This window comes from Pocillopora verrucosa, chromosome 5 (assembly GCF_036669915.1).
Source record: "Pocillopora verrucosa isolate sample1 chromosome 5, ASM3666991v2, whole genome shotgun sequence".
NCBI classification, from domain to species: Eukaryota; Metazoa; Cnidaria; class Anthozoa; order Scleractinia; family Pocilloporidae; genus Pocillopora; species Pocillopora verrucosa.
In genome coordinates, this window is record NC_089316.1 from 1,262,875 (window position 1) to 1,284,986 (window position 22,112).

The 22,112-nt window shown below is 39.7% G+C and overlaps 3 protein-coding genes across 4 annotated transcripts; 2 read left to right on the top strand and 1 right to left on the bottom strand.

The window, feature by feature from the left end:
* Nucleotides 1-270: 270 nt before the first annotated feature.
* Nucleotides 271-5,922, top strand: LOC136280971 (uncharacterized). The gene is made up of 5 exons (XM_066166985.1): nt 271-754; nt 1,981-2,709; nt 3,034-3,303; nt 4,258-4,491; nt 4,932-5,922. Exons 1-5 carry the CDS (start codon nt 475-477, stop codon nt 5,267-5,269), a joined length of 1,851 nt encoding a protein of 616 aa, XP_066023082.1. The 5' UTR covers nt 271-474; the 3' UTR covers nt 5,270-5,922.
* Nucleotides 5,923-7,957: 2,035 nt separating this feature from the next.
* Nucleotides 7,958-13,156, top strand: LOC131783331 (uncharacterized). Its single transcript, XM_066166988.1, has 5 exons — nt 7,958-8,316; nt 9,301-10,023; nt 10,345-10,614; nt 11,218-11,445; nt 11,903-13,156. The coding sequence occupies exons 1-5, from the start codon at nt 8,037-8,039 to the stop codon at nt 12,238-12,240; spliced, it is 1,839 nt and encodes a 612-aa protein (XP_066023085.1). The 5' UTR covers nt 7,958-8,036; the 3' UTR covers nt 12,241-13,156.
* Nucleotides 13,137-20,226, bottom strand: LOC131783327 (organic cation transporter protein). 2 transcript variants are annotated; one of them, XM_059100059.2, is made up of 8 exons: nt 19,845-20,226; nt 18,225-18,652; nt 17,475-17,681; nt 16,526-16,660; nt 15,890-15,984; nt 15,692-15,800; nt 14,856-15,064; nt 13,137-13,956 (listed from the first exon to the last, which is right to left on the bottom strand). In XM_059100059.2, the coding sequence occupies exons 1-8, from the start codon at nt 20,190-20,192 to the stop codon at nt 13,910-13,912; spliced, it is 1,578 nt and encodes a 525-aa protein (XP_058956042.2). In that variant the 5' UTR covers nt 20,193-20,226; the 3' UTR covers nt 13,137-13,909. The 2 variants fall into 2 exon arrangements, with proteins under 2 accessions (XP_058956042.2, XP_066023086.1); XM_066166989.1 differs by lacking the exon at nt 17,475-17,681.
* Nucleotides 20,227-22,112: the final 1,886 nt, after the last annotated feature.

Here is a 22,112-nt window from a genome sequence, read left to right on the forward strand (position 1 = left end):
CAAGCTTACGGTCATCCCCAAAACATTTTATCGAAGATATTATATTCATTCCAAGACAAGTGTTGAGCTTTCAGCTTCATTTAACTCTTATTACGCAGTTTTAATGATAAATCAGCCTAGCTTCAAGAGGTAATCTGTCTCAGCGAAATTCAATAAGCTGACGTCTACGATGGGAGTATTGTCAATGAGTATGCAGACGTTTTTCTTCCCCCATCTGATTATTCATTTTCCTTTCACTTCTATTTCATACTCACCCTGCACTAAAAAGAACATTCGGTCAAAGACCTCCTCTTAAGAAATTTAATCTGTATTGTCTGACAACTGTGTAAGTGATATTTTAAGCTATAGGGAGTACACTTAAACAGCTCAGCGCTGAGAGGGTAGTTTCATCTTAACTTGCGTTTTTGAGCTACATCAGTCCCCGCCAACGGACTATATTCTTCCTCGGCTGTTTTAAAGATCGCCAATACAGAAATGGATTCAAAGAGAAACTTCCGCACGAAATCTACTGAAAAGATCAGTAGAATTCCCTTGGCAATTTCAGTGACTTCTTTGACTCTTGTGACATTGTTGTTTATGAGGATCGAGTTTGTGTACAATAATTCGAAAGCGCTGGAAATAAGGCTTGAAAACCGAATTCAGTGGATTGACGATGACCTGAAAACTAACATAGGGAGAATAGTGAAGAAGAGGTTACAAATTTATGAGACTGCATCCACAACAAGGAGAAAGAAAAGGCCTGATGTTATCTTTGGTGAGTCATTGGCTACTCGTACCTCAGATCTGTTAGCTTTTAATAATCAGCACTATAATATACAGCATCACAGCACAAAATGATTTTATCGTTAGTTTGCCTCTCAATTCTATGAACAGAATACTCGCTATACGAGTATACAGAACGAAAATCTATCTTAAGTAGTATTTTATTTGTTATCCTTCTGCCAAGGGTATTTTTGGAAAAGGTCAAACTCAACTAACGCTTAAAATCTGAATTATTTTCTCTTTTCACAAGCTTTATGCGAAAGAACACGCGGAAGGTAATCAGCAAGCGAACATTTTATTGTTTTGCTTTACTCAAGAAACTGTATGGTTATCGAAAACATCTGCTTTCACATTACGGTAGTGTAGCGTGACATACATTCGTGTATCAGACCACTGAAGAATGCAGATTGGATCACGTAACATTTTGTTGAACCAACAGGCAAAATATTGCCTTTTGTGACAGCATACCACCCAGGGGTTAAAAAATTTAAAACAAATACTGATGCAAGAATGGAACCTCATCCAAAATCAGCCACTGCTGAAAACAATTTACAAAACGCCTCCGATTATATCATACAAAAGAGGTAAATCGCTCAAAGACATACTCGTCAGAGCGAAGCTTTAATTAAAGGCTTTTGCGTCGCAAACGTAAAACCACACAGGGGAGTCTGTGCAGGCCTGTCTATGACCTTTTCAATCTGTAACATTTTGTTGAACCAAACCGAAGTTATAACTCCTATTATTTTAACTTCCTGAAACACAGCAGTCTACATTCTCATTCTCTTGGACTAACGTGTCTGATCACCACCATTTTTTGGTACCGAAATTTTGACGACAGTAGAACTGTTAACTTTATTTAGCGAATAGGACTTTTTGGCAAACAGCCCGATGGTCAATTAACTTACCTGAAACTCTCAGCTGAAAAGTCTTGTGACTAAAGGCAGCTTCAGACAGCCCTCGGGCTATTTTTGAACAAAATTTATAGAAGTAAAAGGTTCCTTTTTTTTTTTTTGTTATTTAATTTTTGCGCCAGTTTTATGTGCATATGAATGTTTTAACATTTGCGTATTTCTCTTTTGTCTTCATTTTCTCATTTTTCCTCATCACCGCAAACATCGATTGATAAACGACTACATCAATTCTGCTCATTCTTTCGCACTTTAAAATGCATTATTTCATTAATCCCATAAGAAATATTTGTTATCGTAACCTCCACAGGTTTTGAAAACAAAGTTGGAAGTGTGGTATCAGTTATCCGTGATCATGAAAGAGAGAGAAGAAATGTTGCTGCAGGAACAATAACTCTGCAGCAAGTCCGCCAGGAAATTAACAACAAACTCAATCAATCCTGCAGTGTTAACAACAAGATTTGTCAGACAGGACCTCCAGGTCCTCCAGGTGCCCTCGGTTATCCAGGGTACAAAGGAGAAAAAGGAGCCACGGGGAAAACCGGCTCACGAGGCCCTTCGGGTGCTATCGGGGCTCCAGGCGTGAGTGGCAAAAGAGGACCTGTGGGACCTCAAGGAGTAAAAGGCGACAAGGGCGACAAAGGGTCCGTTGGAGCGCCCGGGATTAGAGGAGAGACTGGAACGAAGGGTCGTCAAGGACAACAAGGATCTATTGGCTTAAAAGGAAACAAAGGCAACAGAGGATTGGTTGGTATTCGGGGACCAAAGGGAGAATGTGTTGTTCCACTGAAGATCAGTGTATATCCAGTATCTCAGGAAGTCTTTGCGGACGAGCCTGTAATATTTTACTGTTGGGTTCAAGGCCATCTTTCGTCCAAGATAACGTGGCGTAAACTTGGAGGTACTCTATCTAATGCTACTGTTGAAGATGGTGCGCTTCGAATAAGCAGCGTACAAAGGTCACATGCTGGGTTATACATGTGTACAGCTCACACTGGTTTGGGAATGTTCCGCATAATAAGCAGATTGCACGTAAAAGGTGGGGACTTTTAATTTTGAGCGATTTTCAACTTTGCCGCCTTTCAGTTGTTCGGAAATGTTAGGACATCAGTGTCGTTTGTTTTCAGAATCAGATAATGCCCCTAATCGAATCATCATGGTTATTCAGATCTATTGATAAAGATGTTTCTACAACCAAGAAAATACAACCTGAATGGTTCTGGTGTGCCTTGTTTTCGGTTAAGCTGCTTGTCAAAGAGAGAAATGATTATGATAAGCTTTGTCTCGCCATCTTTAGCTCAGACTTATAAGATCTTCACCATGTTTGTTTTATGTCTGTTACGATGATTTTTTCTTTCTTCAGAGCCGCCAAAATTTACCAACAGGCCCCCTACAGTTGTCAATACATTGCTAGGAACTAATGTAACCCTCTGCTGCGAGGCCTCAGGCTCTCCTCGTCCAAACGTTGAATGGTTCCAGGCCCACAAGTATTCTGTGTCATTTCCTGTTTCTCAAGAAGATGGATGTCTTCAAATTAAAATGGGTGAAGAAAACGTAGATTTCATCTGCCGGGCTAAAAACAGCTTCGGATTGGCAGAGACAACAACCACGGTGATTGCAGTAACATTTGGAGGTATTATTTGTTAGTCACTTTTGCTGAAGAGCTTTCAAAATATGTAAATGGAGGGTAGTAGCACTTGTCTAAATGGCACGACATGTTGGTTAAATGGATCCAGCATTTTAAAAAAAATCCCATAACCGCCCTTGGTTAGCTCATGGTGTAGAGCGCCGGACTGCCGTGCGTAAGTTCGAGGGTTCGACACTCAGGATCTTAAAATAACTGGGGAGAATGTGCTACCACTACTTTGACATCTGCTAGTGGTACAACATTTTAGTCTTCTCAGATAAATAACTGAGGCGAATGTGCTACCACTACTGTGACATCTGCAAGTGGTACAACATTTTAGTCTTCTCAGATAAATAACTGAGGCGAATGTGCTGCCACTACTGTGACATCTGCAAGTGGTACAACATTTTAGTCTTCTCAGATAAATAACTGAGGCGAATGTGCTGCCACTACTGTGACATCTGCAAGTGGTACAACATTTTAGTCTTCTCAGATAAATAACTGAGGCGAATGGGCTGCCACTACCTTGACATCTGCAAGTGGTACAACGTTTTTGTCTTCTCAGATAAATAACTGAGGAGAATGTGCTGCCACTACCTTGACATCTGCCAGTGGTTAAACTTTAAAGTCTTCTCGAATAAATGCGATAAACTCCTACGTCTCTGTGTACTAGTTAGCAGGGGACGTTAAAGAACGCAAGCACTTCTCGCAAAGAGAAGCGAACATAGCCACTTGCGTTTTTCTCTGGCTTATTATTCATACAGGCCAAATTTAACAAGCTCTAAAGCTGAACTTGGCCAGAAAATCTAACTACCGCAAATAATTAGATGAATAAATAGGTGAAATTTGCTGTTATTTGTGCTTATTCACTTTTATTTATTTCGGGACCAAAACCGAAATTGATCCCTTTTAAATTGAGCAATTGAATCAGGCTGTTATATCTTTCTTTTCTGAATTCAGGTTTGGCGAAATCAAAAATCCTGGCACATTATGTTCATTACCTGCGCACTTTGAGAATTTGGTTAAACCCTGTTGTGCAGAGCCGGGCCTCCTACTGGAAGCGCTGCTGGCGAGCATCAGAAGATGGTTGGGTCAGCACTACCTTCCACTCAAAATGTGACTACAAAGGGCCTACAGTGACCATTATCCGTGTGGGAAAATACATCTTTGGTGGATACACTAGCGTTTCATGGCGTAAGTGAATCATTGAATGCTTTCAGTGAAACATTTGAAACTACACGCGATTAATTATTTTTTAAAACTCATGTAATCGACTTAAAGACTGTCCTCTAAAATAACTTAAACCTGAAAAGAAATTCTGGTTCAAAGTTTCTGTTGTCTGATAATCTGATTGTAATTAAATTTTGACACAAGATCGTACTCGATTAGGAAAAGCTGTTCCCTGTATTTACGCAATAATTTCTTCTACCTTGGAGAAAGGTCGAAGTCAAACGAACAGTGGAAAATTAATTCAAGAACTTTTCGCTTTATTGTTGTTGTTAATTTAAAATACGCTCGTAACGCAATTTCTCGACCGTTTTAAATTTTCCTCTGGCCAAGTGTTACAAATATTCACCTTCATCTCAGTTTCCTTAATTAGCTTATGACTCTTTTTTACCATTTTTGCTTATTAGTTTCCAATTGTGGAAAAAAATTTTCCTCGAGCGCCTTTTTGTTCTCATTGGTTAACAAGCCAGGCTGGGCACCAGTAAAACTGTCTCAAACAGGACAGCATAGTTCTCTTCGCCATTCCATGTTCAGTTGTTCAAGTTATGGACCCACATTTGGTGGAGGACACGATATTTACATTAGCAACTACGCCTCATCCAACACAAATTCCCACACAAACCTTGGATACACTTACATTCCACCATCTGGTCACAGTTATCGCAGCTCCTTCACCAAATCATTCCTGGCAGGAAGTTATAAATTTCAACCTGATGAAGTTGAAGTGTTTTATGAAACTACTTGAAACAAACGAACTGAAATAACGATGATATTCAATACTCCTATTTAGACCTATTTGCTAACAATCGAGACAGACGTTTCTGTCTGGGTTGCCTATAGGTTAAGGCCACAAACTGAGAGAAAGCTTGAACAGATCAGTTTAGATAGTAGCACTAAACTGTCCAATCATGTATGCAGATATCATCATTTTGAGTCGTTGGAGAGAGTGCGTAAATTGATCAAAGTGACGCTATGGTGAATTCGGGGATTAACTGTGCAGAATGTTATAAAATGTGAAGTGATTGTCCAAATTGATATTTAATAAGATGTATGCAACCTATATCGACCTGATGAAGTTGAAGTGTTTTATAAAACTACTTGAAGGAAACAAATTCCTTTTTACAGACAATGGAGACAGGGTTGCCTGTGGCTTATGGCCATAAAGACTAAGCTTGAACAGATCAGGCCGTGATAAACGCAAAACTGATCAATTATGCATACGGATACTATCATTTTATAGTCGTAGGAGAGTGTACCAAAATAAGATGTATGCTCTCCCCAGTCTCCTTTGGCCGTGCTAACGCTAAAAAATATGCTCATCGAATTCTCATATCCACAAGTAAAAAGAGGCGAGGTTTGTGTGTACTTTATTATAAGAGGTACAATAAAATCGCACGAGAAGGATGGTTTAATTCCAATTGAATATTTCTTGCTCGGTGATATTACCGTGTTGCGCTGTATTTTTCCGAGCCTAGTAGGGGCGAGAGAAATAGGAGCGATGAGCAAAATATCAGTTCGTATTATTTGCCAAACCATCGAAGGAGAAATTTATAATTGCACTCTTATTCCATTTTCTATTATTTCAGTGTGACCTTTGTGTTGCTCAGCTTTCCGCTTGTGCTTTTGCCTTGTTCTAGAATGAAATGTCGTGACATATTGTGCACGTTCCGTTACCCTTAGATGATAAATGACGTCATAGTGAATGAGATGCCGTATCAAAGTTTGAAAACCTGACAAGAGTCAACTATTTGCCCAATGAAAGAGACGCACGACCAACACTTACCTTCCTCAACGTTTAGTTGATAATCACACTAATTTACATAAGAACAGAGGACGTATTTTTCGCCGGTTTTCTTCTGAGCCTCCAGACGGTCCTAGTGGATTTAGAACCGAAGAAAGTTTCAGAATCGACGAGGCAGAAAACTTAAAACCTAAAAAATTCAATTTATACGCGCGTTTATTAGGTGTGCATCTTTTCTACGGTTGCGAGCAGGCCGTGATTATTAACAAGAATCTATAGCTCTCGTGTGGGGCAACCTGAATTCGAAAAAAATGTAAGAGAGTAGTTTCAGGTGGGCATGCGTGGATCCGATCCGAAGGAAAAAGGAAATGCTACAATTCAATACTGGTGAAATTAGGCATATCGTAGATATGAGAGGGAGACTGTGTCTACCATTTTTACAACAGAAAGCGCTCGTTGGATTCATTTTGACATTTATTTGCCAATAAATCTCTTATTGAGGTAAATTGCATACGAAAGTAAAATCTATCTATTCCTTTTAACAAAAGCTTGATACATCTTGTTCCTCTACAAACATCAGTGACTGGACTTCTCCGCTTAAACAGATGAATTGCAGCTCAAAGGTAGTATCTGCATGAAGAGTTCACGTCTAGTCCAGTTAAAGTTACAGTTAACTTTTTTGAATATCGCCGGCCTAGAATTGCTGGTGATCTTAAACGAATTTCATATGTGAGCTGTAAGTGATCCAGAATACTTTTTTTTTTTATTTAACCAACCAGATACAAAATAAGGTAACCGATTTCATGATTTCTTGTATCTGCAACAAAAGAAAGTGTTTGTTTTACTACTGAGCAACACGGATAGCTATAAAACGTTTCAATACCTCAACGAATTCAGCTGGATTAACGCCGACTTTTTTCAGTGCTGGAATATTTACTTCGCTTAAAAATACTGCACCTGTCACAGGCGAAACATTATGACTTGTGCAACGTGTGTGACTAATACACACGAAAAGATTCCATCGGAAATATAGGTTTTCCATCATCATAGTTTTATTCCTCCATGGAAATATCCGTTTTGTTGTATAAGGTAACACTGTATTTGCTTTTCTGCCTAGCCAGAAGTATCAAAATACATTTGAAAAACATTCAAAGAATATTAATTGCTGTAGCGCTTCGTGTAGAGTAGTCTGTAAAGTGATTTCTGAAACCTTCAGTCAAATTTGATGGCTTAGTTAATGTTTTCAACTCAGCCTTAATTTGTGATTCCCGTTTTGAATTTCGTGCATCGTTTTCCCCGGAACAAAGCCAACGTGGGAATAACTTTAGGGCGAAGCTTCAAGCTTAAGGTCATCCCCAAACAAGTGTTGAGCTTTCAACCTCATTTAAGTCATATTCGCATCCTTAATGATAAATCATCGTAGCCTCAAGGGTTAACCTGTCTCAGAGAAATCTGAAAAGCTGACGTCTACGATGGGAGTATTGTCAATGAGTATTCAGACGTTTTTCTTCATCCATCTGATTATCAACTTTCTTTTCACTTCTATTTCAGACTCACCCTGCTCTTAAAAAATATTCGGTCAAAGACCTCCTCTTGAGAAATTTAATCTGTATTGTCTTACAGATGTGTAAGTGATATTTTAAGCTATAGTGAGTACGCGTAAACAGCTCAGCGCTGAAAGGAGAGTTTCATCTTAACTAACGTTTTTAAGCTACATCAGTCCCCGCCAGCGAACTGTATTCCTCCTGTTTCAAAGATCACCGATACAGAAATGGATGCAAAGAGGAACGTCCGCACGAAATCTACTGAAAAGATCAGTAGAATTCCCTTAGCAATTTCAGTGACTTCTTTGACTCTTGTAACATTGTTGTTTATGAGGATCGAGTTTGTGTACAACAATTCGAAAGCGATGGAAATAAGGCTTGAAAACCGAATTCAGCGGATTGACGATGACCTGAAAACAAACATAGTAAGAATAGTGAAGAAGAGGTTACAAATTTATGAAACTGCATCCACAACAAGGAGAAAGGAAAAGCCGGATGTTATGTTTGGTGAGTAATTGGTTACACGTACCTCAGATCTGTTAGCTTTTAATAACCAACATTAAACTGCATCACAGCACAAAATGATTTATCGTTCATTTGCTTCTCAATTCTAGAAACAGAATACTCGCTATAATTCCACTGCCGTTGATTGTGAAATAAGACAGAACGAAAATCTATCTTAAGTTGTATTTTATTTGTATGTTATCCTTCTGCCAAGGGTATTTTTGGAAAAGGTCAAACTCAGCTGACGCTTTAAATCTCATCTATTTTGTTTTTTCACAAGCTATATGTGAAAGAACACGCTTAAGGTAATCAACAAATTTTGCTATCGTTTCTCTTTACTCAAGAAACTGTATGGTTATCGAAAATATCTGCTTTCACATTACGGAAATGTAGGGTGACATGCATTCGTGCGTCAGGCCACCGAAGGATGCAAATTGGATCAGGTAACATGTTGAACCACATCGTTATGACTCCCACTGTTTTGACTTCCTGAAACACAGCAGCATACATTCTAATTATCTTACACTAATGTGTTTGATCACCGCTAATTTTTAGCACCGAAATTTTCATGACAGTAGAATTGTTAATTATATCTTACGAACAGAACTTTGAGCAAGATGCTCAATGAGCTTACTTGAAATCTCGCACCTGAAAAGTCTCAAGACTAAAGGCAGCTTCAGACAGTCCTCGGGCTATTTTCCAAAAAAATGTATAGACGTCCAAGGTTCCTTAGTTTATGAACTTTTTTTTTTTCTTTAACTCTGACTCCATTTCATGTTCATATATTCATTTTTGCACCGATTTTGTGAGAATATTAATGTTTTAACATTTGCATATTCCTCTTTTGTTTCTACTTTCCATTTTCTTTCTCTTCACCGAAAACATCGATTGATAAACGACTACATTAATTAAGATTATTCTTTCGCACTTTAAAATGCATTATTTCATTAATCCCATAAGAAATATTTGCTATCGTAACTTCTACAGGTTTTGAAAGCAAAGTTGGAAGTGTGTCATCTGCTGTCCGTGATCATCAAAGAGAGAGAAGAAATGTTGCTGCAGGAACAATAACTCTGCAGCAAGTCCGCCAGGAAATTAACAACAAGTTCAATAAATCCTGCAACAACAAGATTTGTCAGACAGGACCTCCAGGTCCTCCAGGTGCCCACGGGTATCCAGGGTACAAAGGAGAAAAAGGAGCTACAGGGAAAACCGGCTCAAGAGGCCCTCCAGGTCCAATCGGGGCTCCAGGCATGAGTGGTAAAAGAGGACCTGTGGGACCTCAGGGAGTAAAAGGCGACAAGGGCGACAAAGGGTCAATTGGAGCACCCGGGATCAGAGGAGAGACTGGAACAAAGGGTCGTCAAGGACAACAAGGATCTATTGGCTTAAAAGGAAGCAAAGGCAGCAGAGGATTGGTTGGTATTCAGGGACCAAAGGGAGAATGTGTTGTTCCACTGAAGATCAGTGCGTATCCAGTATCTCAGGAAGTCTTTGTGGACGAGCCTGGGATATTTTACTGTTGGGTTCAAGGCCATCTTTCGTCCAAAATAACGTGGCGTAAACTTGGAGGTACTCTATCTAATGCTACTGTTGAAGATGGTGCGCTTCGAATAAGCAGCGTGCAAAGGTCACATGCTGGGTCGTACATGTGTACAGCTCACACTGGTTTGGGAATGTTCCGAATAATAAGCAGATTGCACATAAAAGGTAAGGTCTTTTACTTTTGAGCGACTTTCAGCTTTGCTTTTAGTTGTTCGAAATGTTAGAAGATCAGTGTCGTTTGTTTCCAGAATCAGATAATGCCCCTAATCGAATCATGATGGTTATTCAGGTCTATTGATCAAGACTTTTCTAATACCATGAAAATATAACCTGAATGATTCTGGCGCGCCTTGATTACGTTAAAGCTGCTTGTCAAAGAGAGAAATGATTATGATAAGCTTTGTCTCGCCATCTTTAGCTCAGACTTTTAAAATCTTCACCACGTTTGTTTTATGACTGTTACACTGATTTTTTTTCTTTCCTCAGAACCACCTAAATTTACCAACAGGCCCCCTACATTTGTCAGTGGATTTCCAGGAACAAATGTAACCCTGTGCTGCGAAGCCTCAGGCTCTCCTCGTCCAAACGTTGAGTGGTACCAGGGCCAAAAGTCTTCTGACTCATTTCCTGTTTTTCAGAAAGATGGATGTCTTCTAATAAAAATGGGTAAAGAAAACGTATATTTCATTTGCCGGGCTAAAAACACCTTCGGATTGGTAGAGACAACAACCTTGGTGATTGCAGAAAAATTTAGAGGTATTATTTATTAGTTACTTTTGCTGCAGAGCTTTAAAAATATGGAAGAAAGTATCACTTGTCTTAATGGCACAATATGGTTGTTGAATGGATCCAGCATTTAAAAAATATCCCAAAACCGTCCGTGGTTAGCTCATGGTGTAGAGCGCCGGACTGCCGTGCGGAAGATCGAGGGTTCCACACTCAGGGTATTAAAATAACTGAGGAGAATACCGCTACCATGACATCTGCAAGTAGTTAAACATTTTATTCCTCTCGGATAAAGATGATAAACTCCTACTTCCCTCTGTACTGGTTAGCAGGGGACGTTAATGAACCTACGCACTTCTCGCAAAGAGTAGCGAACATGTCTCCCAGTGTTGTGCTCTGGCCTGGTTATTATTTATACCAGCCCCATTTAACAAGCTTAAGGCTGAAATGGGCCAACAAGTCCAACTATCGCTAATAAATAAATTAATACAGTAAAAAAAATTGGAAAACATTTGCTGCTATTTGTGCTAATTCACTCTCATTTGGTATTAAATTGTGTTCCGGCATCAAAACCGAAATTGATCCCTTTTTAATTGAACAATTAGAACAGGCTTTAATATCTTTCTTTTTTAGGTTTGGAGCGATCAGAAATACTGACATATAATGTTCATTACCTGCACACTTTGAGAATTTGGTTAAACCCTGTTGTGCAGAGCCAGTCTTGGAAGCGCTGCTGGTTAGCATCAGTGGATGGTTGGGCCAGTACTACCTTCCACTCAAAGTGTGACAACAAAGGGCCCACAGTGACCATTATTCGTGTGGGAAAATACATCTTTGGCGGATACGCCAACACATCATGGGGTAAGTAAATCATTGAATGCTTTCACTTTATTTTTTCATTTCATTGAAACATATCTCCTCTTGTTATCATTTGAAACCACATGTGGTTACTTATTTTCCAGAACTCATGTAAGCGACATAAAGTCTCTCCTCTAAAATAACTTGAACCTGAAAAGAAACTCTGACATAAAGTTTCTGTTGTCTGATTATCTGATTGAAATTAAAATTTGACAAAAGATCATGCTCGATTAGGAAAAGCTGTATTTGCGCAATAACTTCTTCTACCATAGAGAAAGGTTGAAGTCAAAAGGAGGTGGAAAATTTATTCAATAGCTTTTCGTTTTATTGTTGTTATTAACTGGTAAACGCAATTCCTCGACCGTGTTAAATGTTCCTCTGGCCAATTGTTACAAATATTCACCTTCATCTCAGTTTACTGAAATAGTTTGTGACTCTTTTTTTCCATTTTGCTTATTAGTTTCCAATTGTGAATACCAGTACAGTTCAAAGGCCTTTCTTTTCTCATTGGTTAACAAGCCAGGCTGGGCACCAGTGAAACTGCCTCAAACAGGAAAGTATAGTTCTAGTCGCCATTCCATATACAGTTGTTCAAGCTATGGACCCACATTTGGTGGAGGAGGCGATATTTACATTGCCAGTTACGCCTCATCCAACACAAATTCCTACACAAACCTTGGATACGCCTACAGTCCACCATCTGGCCACAGTTATGGCAGCTCCTTCACCAAATCATTCCTGGCAGGAAGTTACAAATTTCAACCCAATGAAATTGAAGTGTTTTATGAAAGTACTTGAAACAAACAAAATGAAGTAACGATGATATTCAAAACTCCTATTTAGACCTATTTACCAACAATCCAGACAGACGTTTCTGTCTAGGTTGCCTGTGGGTTAAGGCCACAAACTGAGATAAAGCTCGAACAAATCAGTTTAGGTAGTAGCACTAAACTGTCCCATCGTGTATGCAGGTATCATCATTTTTAGTCGTGGAGAGAGTGCGCAAATTGATCAAAGTGACGCTATGGTGAACTCGTAGATAAACTGTGCAGAATATTATAAGAATATGCAATGATTGTACTAAACTGTCAATTATTCTGTGATTCCAGAATACAGAATCGAGCCATTATCTCCAAATTGATCCGCTTTATCTAACAATCGGTCCGCCATCTTTGATAAGATGTATGCAACCTATTTCGGCCTGATGAAGTCGACGTGTTTTATGAAACTATTTGAAACAAAAGAATTCCTTTTTACTGACAATCGAGACAGGGTTGCCTATGGGTTATGGCCACAAAGATAAAAAACAGATCAGGCTAGGTAACAGCTCTAAACTGTTCAATTATGTATACGTGCACTATCATTTTTAGTCGTAAGGGAGAGTACTGAAATGAGCTGTATGCTCTCCCCAGACTCTTTTGGCCGTGCTAACGCCACGAAATTTGCATGTCGTATATCCTGAGATATTCAAATCCACAAGTGAAAAAGTGTTAGGTCTGTGTGTACTTTTTTATTTGAGGTACAATGAAATCGCACGAAAAGGATAGTTTAATTCCAATTGAATATTTCTTGCACGATAATATTTGCGCAGTATTTTTCCGAGCCCCGTATGGGCGTCGAAAAATATGAGCAATGGACAAAATGTCAGTTCGTATTATTTGTCAAACCATCGAATGAGAAATTTATAGTTACAATATTATTCCATTTTTTATTATTTCAGTGTAACCTTTGTGTTGCTCAGCTTTCCGTCCGTACTTTTGCCTTAACTTACAATGTAATGTCGTGGCATATTTTGCAAGTTCCGTTGCCCTTAATTATACGGTAAATGACATAAGATACCATATGAAAGTTTGAAAACCTGACGTTGTAATTGTCAACCACTTGCCCAATGAAAGAGACGTAAGACCAACGCTCGAGTCTCACTTTGGCGGTAAAATACAGCTACCTTTATCTACGTTTAATTGACAATCACTCCAAATTAAAAAATTAGAACAGAGGACGTATTTTCCTCCGGTTTTCTTTTGAACCTCCAGACGGTGCTGGTAAATTCGGAGCCAAAGAAAGTCAAAAATCGACGAGGCAGGAATTACTTCTTTACGGCCAGCTTACATCAATAACAAAGAAACTAAAAAATTCACTTGATAAGCCCGTTTATCAGGTTCAAAGCCTTAGGCAAATTATTCTTCTCTAATCTTAACGAGCGAAATTGAGTAGGGCTGAAATTTCTACTTAACCCCAAGTATGTTGTTCTCTAAGACTAGCTGAAAGAAAAACTGACAAATTAAGGTATGATTGATGGGAATGAAACAAGACATCTGGCCATTTTTTATTTCATTTACCTTTCTTTTTCTTTTTTTTTTACTAATAACTTCATAGAGACGTTTCATACAAATTTTAATTCTCAGGTGAAAATCGTTGGTAGATGTCGAGGGACTTAATATTTCAGGTAAATGAGGTAAGAAATTAATCAGTCCTCAGTCAGCTTTTTTAGTACTTCCAGAGAATAGTCCTTATCTGAAAAAAAACAAAACAAAACAAAACAGTCATGTAATCAAAATATATCCTCCACTTGGCTTGAAATACGCTGCATATTTGTCGTGGATGTTAACTGCTGAAAGAAACGAACGGTTGTCCGACTTTTGTCTGACTTTTGTTGTTGATGTTTTTTTTTGTTATTGTTGCTGCCATGCAGATGGCTGTGTCTTTATGTGTGAAGGGTAATAAAGAACAAAAAGCGGTACACTTGGAAGAGGGTTCAATATATAGACACTTCGATTTGAATTGGGTTTGGTGTTCGAGCAGATATGTTTTGCACAACCAGCCCTGATATAAACAGTTGAAACTTTCAACGTTTGTCTTTTGATTTTTGACTGTTGGTTGTAATCACACGTAACTCAATAAACTTCTGAAAATTTTATAAAACAAGAGAAATAAATACTGAATGTTCAGGATTTTCTCCAATACAAGAGAAACTCAAAGAGTTTATACTATCTACCTTATTGGCTAGTTCTCATTGCTTTTCCAAGTAACCAGTCCATATCACGTCCATATCCAAAAAAGTCCTGATTTGAGTTCTCATATCAACCGTAAATTTAAGTCCCATTCGGTTCCAGTCTCCCCTCGGTGGAAGCGGACTATAGCATTCTGCTCTCTCAGGACCCAAAACCTGTACTCTTTAGATGGATAATTCAAGGGGGGGGGGAGGGGGAGGTTCACTGTAGATTTAATATGCTCTTAGAAAGCTGTTCAGTCTTGAAGTTGTGTTTCTTTGTTGCAAAGGACCCTAACAATAAACCTACTATCTGAGTTCAATCTATTAGAACCTTTACATGCCAATATCTTGAATTAGGCGAACGATTGTAAGTGGTGTCGGGTATTACATGTTTCACTTAAGGTCTTTATATGAGCAGTACCCTGTTGTTTCTCGGTGTCTTCCATAACTTCGGCGGTGTGTTTCCCAAGGGTCTCCGGAAGTAACCAGCAAAAAACTGCAGCAATGAATGACAAGCTTCCCATCAAGGCGAAAGGAAAAATGGCGTTAATACGAGTCATCTCCACCACAAAGGGAGAGCTGGCTGCCCCAATACGACTTGCCACGGATACCATACCCATCCCGCTGTTTCTGAAATGAAATAATGAACAATTGACTTAAAAATTCCTTGCTCCTCGTTCGTGGAGCCTGTTACACACACTTCAGTCCGTTCTTTCTTTCCCTCCTCCGCTATTCTTAATTCTCTTTTCCTATTCTTTCTTTACAGGTAGTTTCGCCCCATGCCCCGTTCCCCGTCCCGCGTTCCTATTTTTCCCTTTCCGCTCGCCTTTCCCATTATTTGTTGTCATTTTTCATACCCACTCCCCGTTTACCATTTCACTTTCGTCTTTCACTATTTAACCTGGCTTTTCCCATTCATCCTTCCCATTGCAGGGTTCATTGCTTAGAACAGGGACGCGCGAAAAATGGCGAGCAAGCGGATGCAGCTGAAGTGGTTGTCAAGGAAACATTTTTCTTTGGGATCCTGCTAATTTCGCGAGGTCCATTTTTCGTGTGCCCACATTTAGCTCGTTTCCGCTGACTGAGAGCCTGGAACAAAGAGACTCTTCCAACTGCCTCACATACAGCTGATAAGTTTTTCTGCTCTCTTAACAGGTTTAGTGGATAATGTATGAATTTTGTTAGAAGAGGTTATGAGTCAATCACATCTAGGGGCTAGATCGCTTAAACTTTATCCAATTTTATTGTAAATCTCACCTGACAATCGTTGGGAAAAGTTCAGCCGAGAAAACGTAAATGGCGTTGAAAGAAGTAGTAATACAGAGTTTACCCAGAGTGCCAAGCGTCACTCGACCAGCGATGTAACCTGAAAAGAAACACACTAAATGGTTGGTGAATATTCACGAGAAATTGAAACTGATATCAGTATAAAATATATCCTCGGGTCTCAAATACCTGTGTTATTAGTGCCATTTGGGATCAAGGAAACAGCTACCACAGTGACTCCTGCTAGAACCATGTAAGCTACCAACGTTTTCCGACGACCAAACCTGGAAAAAGAACAAATTAGTTTTAAAAGATCTTTCTTATCTAGTGAGAAAAAAAGTTGGAAGAACTCTTGTCAATAGACTCGATTTGGCTCTCCCCAGCCCATTCCGGAATCTCTTCCTCCTTGAGTAAAGAGTCTTCGGGAACGAGCGTGGGCTCAATTGCCGAGTAGCGGCTAGTTATCAAATAAATCTTTTAAAAGTGACTGAGCGGTCAAACGTCGGTCATGCATAAGATAATCAAGCACAAGAGGGTCAATTTTGGGCGGCTTCAGAACAAGATTTAGCACAAAATACTAAACAAAAATAAAAGAGGCATTGGCTGTCGATCAACATTTAAACAAATCTGAGAGAGGACTGATGAACAAAGACAGAAGAAAAAAATTCAAGACTATTCTAACAAAAAGCTTTTATCACAGGCATTTGTTGATCTACCAGCTGACAGGAACACGATGACAGGGCGCCTCAAAGTTCGATCATGCGCAGAAGTCTGACCTATTTGTCGTCAAAAATTCTGTTCATTATTACTAAACCGTCCTAGTACCTGTTACAGTTGTGGATAACCAGTATATTTCCAGGGATTTCTACCAAACTCGTCAAAACAAAATTCAAATAGATACTTCCTCCAAATTCTCCCGAACTCAGTGACAGCCCGTAATACACCATGCCGTTCACGAACCTGAACAAAACATTTAGGGGAGAAAAAACTTTCAACGGAATAGAATATGAGTCGATAAGACTGTGACAGGTCTTCAAAAAATGCTGACTCTTCCAAATTTGAAGAATAATATGGAGGTTGAAAACGAACTTTGAGCAGATCTTTCCCAATAGTGTTAATTTCCCAAGCTTAAACAAAACCATCAAATATTGGTTCTGTGAGATGGAAAAACATAAAATGGTTATTATACGCCAAGGAGCAATGAGCATATCTATGAAGAACTTAAAAAAGTTAATCTTGATATGTACAACCAACCACGTTCCTGAGCTTTTTTCCGCCTCTGAGCCGTCTGTCACATACCCTCTATTCCTCACCTCGGGTGGAAGGGCGTAAGGAGGGGGGGGGGGAAGAAAGTGAGAATTCCAGCTCCGAGCACTCTATTCCTCACCCTAGGGTTGAAGGGGGAAGGGGGGAGGAGTGGGAATTCCGACTCCAAGCGTTCTTATTCCTTACCCTGGGGTTGAAGGGGGTAGGGGGGAGGAGTGGGAATTCCAATTCCGAGCACTCTATTCCTCTCCCTGGCGTTTAAGGGGGTAGGGTGAGAGGAGTGGGAATTCCGTCTCCAAGCACTCTATTCCCCACCCTGGAGGGAGGGGGGAGAGGAGTGGGAATTTCAACTCCTAGCACTCTATTCTTCACCTTAGGGTTGAAGGGGGAAGGGGGGAGGAGTGGAAATTCCAACTCTGAGCACTCTTTCCCTCACTTTGGGGTTGAAGGGGGGAGGAGGGAGTGGGAAGAGGAGACGTTTAGGGAAGAGGCTTCGTTCATAACTAACCAAGCATAACACTGGATCAAAGACAACTTTGCCATATTCCATGTCTTAAACAGCTCAAAGATCCCCTTGCTCGCGGTGGTTACTGGGACACGTAGTTCTTCGCTTGGCATCTCCTTCTTGTTCACTTTGGCGACATTAGACAAAATTTCTCGAGCTTCCTCTTTTTTTCCCTTAACAAGAAGCCACCTCACTGATTCGGGAATGAACCTTTGAGGTAAGAGAAGTACGTTTGGTGATTAAAACACCTAGTGAGGGTTTATATCGAGTATCGAATGTAAAATTACACGTAAGTGTGAAAATCCTAATTGAAAGTGGGCAGACCATTTGGCCATTTAAAGAGTTGAACTTTTTACCGAGAACAATTCCAACAAGTGCAAGAGGGAGGATTTAAAGCAGGGACCATCAGATTACAAACTTTGCTTCTTAAACCAATCAGACGCCACACCAAACCCACCCGCAGGTTTCTCAAAGGGTCTCAATGAGGTTAACCGTCAGCCATAAAACGGCTAAAAAATTAGCTGTTAGGCGTAGAAATTGAAAATTTCTAACCGTTAGTCGTAAAAATTTAATTATAACAATTTTTCTTTTAATCAGAAAGGAAAGAGGTTGATATTCTATCAAGAAAACACCGTAGACCTGATGGGTCTGTTTATTCTCATTACCCACTGACTGGATATTGAATTGATACTGTGAAGAGACGTTATATATTGATCACTTCTAAATTTTAAGCGACAAATATTTTTAACATACTTCCAGAATACGAGGATGAAAATCCACGGTGCTGATGATACAATGAGTAGTGTTCTCCATTTACGAATAAAAAAGGCCTTCAGTCCTAAAATCATTAGGGCTGCGGTGAAGTAGAACCAAACAAGGGTCCCAGCTAGTGCTCTCCTCTCAGGCCCAACCAGTTCGGTGGCCAATACGAACATTGACAGAAAACAACCAGCCTCGAAAAACCCGATAATTACTCGGCAAACAGCAATGATCCAGAACGCCTTAGCAAACGCCATAGCAAACGTCACCAGCAGCACTATTAACACGGAAGGGAACAGGACACTTTTTCGGCCATATCGGTCGGCGATGAAACCCAACACGATGGCACCGACTGCCCAGCCAATGAACAGCATGGAATTTGCGAGCCACCCCAGCATTCCACGGCTACACACCAAGTCAAACTAAAAAAACAAACAAACAAACAAACAAAAAACGGCGGTTTGATGAACGTTGTTAGATTTTAGGAATAATCTACCATATACGGTTCACGTTACTGTATGTTAATCAGTCGTTTGCAGATCCTATCGTGTGGCGTTACTTACAGCCGATTGGCCGTGAAAGGTCTAGGTACGAAACTAATTGCATGTTTAACATGCCATTACGGGTGCACGCTCGTACAATGCAGGCCGTTTAGGGGTCGGTCGGCAGATATGTGCATCTAGTCTTCTTCCACAACTATCTCTAGTGTGTGTAAAGAAAAAGCGTGTTTGAGGGAAATTAGTTCAGTTTGGCAACAAGTACTAAGCATTTTGTTCCTCGCAGAGTCCAAGTCTTCGTATATCGTAGGCGGGTGGGGAACATCAGAGAATCACCGCGTCGCTTAGATTAAAGTTTAGATCGTGGGATCCAAACAACGACAGTCGATTCTTGGAACCAAAAATGTCCACGGAGAAGTATCCGAGAATGATTTGTACCAAGTCGAGAATACTGTATATATATGCACTACATGACGCCGTCTCGGACCGTAATCCCTTAGAGCGTGTATTAGAAGAACACGCTTCCAGCAGGCAAAGGTCCAGTAGCTGTATGCTTGTGTAAGGTTTCACTAAATAATTGCTGCTTAATATATACAATATATGTAAGACAATTTTCAATGACCCCGAAATAAAAAAAGTGTCGTGACATATTTCCTTACGAAATCATTTGTTATCTATAACGTAACATATCTCCGTCAGGGGGGAGTATTCCATGACCAGGCTTCAACAGGGTGGTGCCCCAGAGGTGCGATGGGATTTATGGATCTTGGATCTAAGATATGGCTTTGAAATAAGTTTACAATTTATCGTCAGGAGTAGGGTGCCTTTTCAGATCAGAAGCCTTGAATGAGGTGTGAATGTTGGTGGCGTTGCGAAGTACTGCTAAATATTTCAGTTAATTCTAGATATTCCTCCCGGATATTTTAGAGGTGGCTAAGAGGTTGATAAGGTGCAATCCAGAACGGATTTTCGTCTCCAGCGGGGTAGTGAAATGAAAAGACTTTGTCTGAAACTGGGCGTAAGGCCGCGGTGACATACGATTACAAGTCTTCTTACTTTCCCTCCCGAATTCTGCTTACAGCATCAATTTCATTGTAACAACAAACCTTGTTTTTACCTCGGTTACAATAGTCTCATGTGGTCCTTCATAGAGATCGTACTCAGCAAACTTCCAGTCGCTTCTCTTCAAAGAACATCTTCTTTCATAAAGCTGTTTGGGTTTGGTAGATGTGCTGTAAACAGCACTCTCTACTGAAGAGCTGTTAGGCGATGAGTTATTTGATTCCAAACATACCACGCTGTGCTTAGCACACATCCAAGGAGGCTCATACGCCACAAACACCATGATCAGCGTTTGATATGTGATGGGGAAGAAGATGAACGTGAACAGAGCTAAGATGCGAATCTGATAAGGACCGAATTGGCCGATGCGTCTCAAAACCGAATCAACATCCAAGCCGGCCATGTTCGAAGGAAGGAAGAGAAGTTGAAGCCGGGCCGGGCGGGGAGGGGTAACCTTTGTGCCGGTTTGCTTTGTGAATGGATCAGATTTGCGATAGTCTGGTAATATTAGAAGAGCTGGGTCAAACTACGTTAAGTACTTTTCGACGATGAGCAGATTTCGCGTCAGTATGAGCGAATCCACGAAATAGAAGCTTTGTATGAAGAAATAACTCCACTGAATGGAAAAAAAATGTATGAAAAAATAAACAAGAACAATTGAGAATGGAGAGGATCGACACGGATTGAAAATGACTAACCAAGAAAAAATTTAAACTTAAATTTTGACACACTTTCTTGATCCTTTTACTTCCGTAACTGACTAAGACAGATTTTTTCCTCATAATATCAACACAATATTTACAATATCGAGCAGACAAGTGATGAGAAAAAAAGAAAAACATCAAGTAGGGGATTATTAGTCGATCCAATACCGAATTCTTCGAATTTAAATCAGAGAATAACTAATGAGATCTTGGGACTGAAAGGGTTAACTTACCCATCTTAAAGAGATCATAGATAAAAAATACAATTGCTGAGGAAAGCAAAATATTTTGCTTAAAGAAACGCTTTGTTTTGAAAGGAGCTTAGGTTGTTTTTCCCTCAAAACGACCCCGGGTTATTTCTAGCGATAAGGAAACATGACCCTTACGATGGACATAAAAAATTAAAACATAGATTAACATCGACGGTTTTAATGACAAGAGCGTGGCGAACAAAGAATTCTTTGAGCCTTAGTCACCAATTGACGGGTGTCAGAGCCCAAGCAACGGGCTTGAGTTCTGCACATGTCATATGAAAAAGGTTTTTAGGGGCACAATTCGCAGTTATTTGAATGGATGTTTCAAATTTTTAGTACATTTTGTCCCCTTTCGCGGCGACTAACAGGTTTTGGTTGTGTGACAATCCAGGCGCCGCATGCCATCGGCACCAATCATTTCTTTTTTTTTTTGCCTGTTTTTGTGAGCAGGGGGAGGGAGTTTTTGGAGTATTTTGGTGGATCACATGGTTTTCAGCGGGGATGGAGTGGGGAACAGTTGTCGCCAACAGAGAATAGAGAGACCCAATTCAATTCAATTTTATTTAAACATCAATATAAAGAATAAAGTACAATAAGAAAACGGAAAAAGAAACCAAAATAATTTACAATTCATTATTATCAAGGATATCTTAGAAATGAAGATGAACAGGAAGAAAAGAATATTTAAATACTATGTTAACTGTGTGGAGTTTGTGACACCCAAATAGCTCTAGGAACTAATCGAGTGGGCGTCCCAAAGCAAATAATTCAAACAAAAGAAATACTGAGCTAATAACAATTTAAATAAAAATTATTACTTTTCATACTAACTAATAAGAATTAAAATGTATCTACACAAACCATTTAAGAATTAATAACAATATATACAACTGGTAATTTAGTGTTAACAACTGAGTTGAAAACGTAAATTGGCCACCGTAAAGTGTAAAAAAGCTGACGTTTCGAGCGTTAGCTCTTCGTCAGAGCGATTGAATATTTATATTTTGAATCAGAATCGAATCTTTATATTTTGACGAAATCTAAAGAGACAATAGAAGATTGACTAAAAATAAATTGCTAATGAGGGGGACAGGAGCCCATTATCCGGAACTTCCATCTTCCATACTTAACCTCTGAGTCAACCCTGTCTCCTCTGAGTCAACCCTGTCCCTGAGCACCTCCCACGGGGTTTTTCGCGGGTCTTTACATAATAGCCAATCACAAGAGAGCTCAAGCCTCTATTGTTTACGTCACATGAAAGTGACGTATTTCAATAATGGCGAAAAGCGCGGAAAATTTACCATTTTTTTTAGGGTGTTATGCGAACGTCAGCGTGTTTTCGCGGGAAATTTAAGAACCCCCCCT

Bases quoted from the DNA above. Each gene is read 5' to 3' on its own strand.
- LOC136280971 (XM_066166985.1), top strand. From the start codon at position 475: ATGGATTCAAAGAGAAACTTCCGCACGAAATCTACTGAAAAGATCAGT. The intron at 2,710-3,033 runs GTGGGGACTTTT...TTCTTTCTTCAG, and splicing joins AAGCAGATTGCACGTAAAAG to AGCCGCCAAAATTTACCAAC. The intron at 3,304-4,257 runs GTATTATTTGTT...TTCTGAATTCAG, and splicing joins GATTGCAGTAACATTTGGAG to GTTTGGCGAAATCAAAAATC.
- LOC131783331 (XM_066166988.1), top strand. From the start codon at position 8,037: ATGGATGCAAAGAGGAACGTCCGCACGAAATCTACTGAAAAGATCAGT. The intron at 10,024-10,344 runs GTAAGGTCTTTT...TTCTTTCCTCAG, and splicing joins AAGCAGATTGCACATAAAAG to AACCACCTAAATTTACCAAC. The intron at 11,446-11,902 runs GTAAGTAAATCA...TTTGCTTATTAG, and splicing joins ATACGCCAACACATCATGGG to TTTCCAATTGTGAATACCAG.
- LOC131783327 (XM_059100059.2), bottom strand. From the start codon at position 20,192: ATGGCCGGCTTGGATGTTGATTCGGTTTTGAGACGCATCGGCCAATTC. The intron at 18,653-19,844 runs GTAAAAACAAGG...TTGTTTTTTTAG, and splicing joins ATGAGACTATTGTAACCGAG to TTTGACTTGGTGTGTAGCCG. The intron at 17,682-18,224 runs GTATGTTAAAAA...CTTACCTCAAAG, and splicing joins TTCATCCTCGTATTCTGGAA to GTTCATTCCCGAATCAGTGA.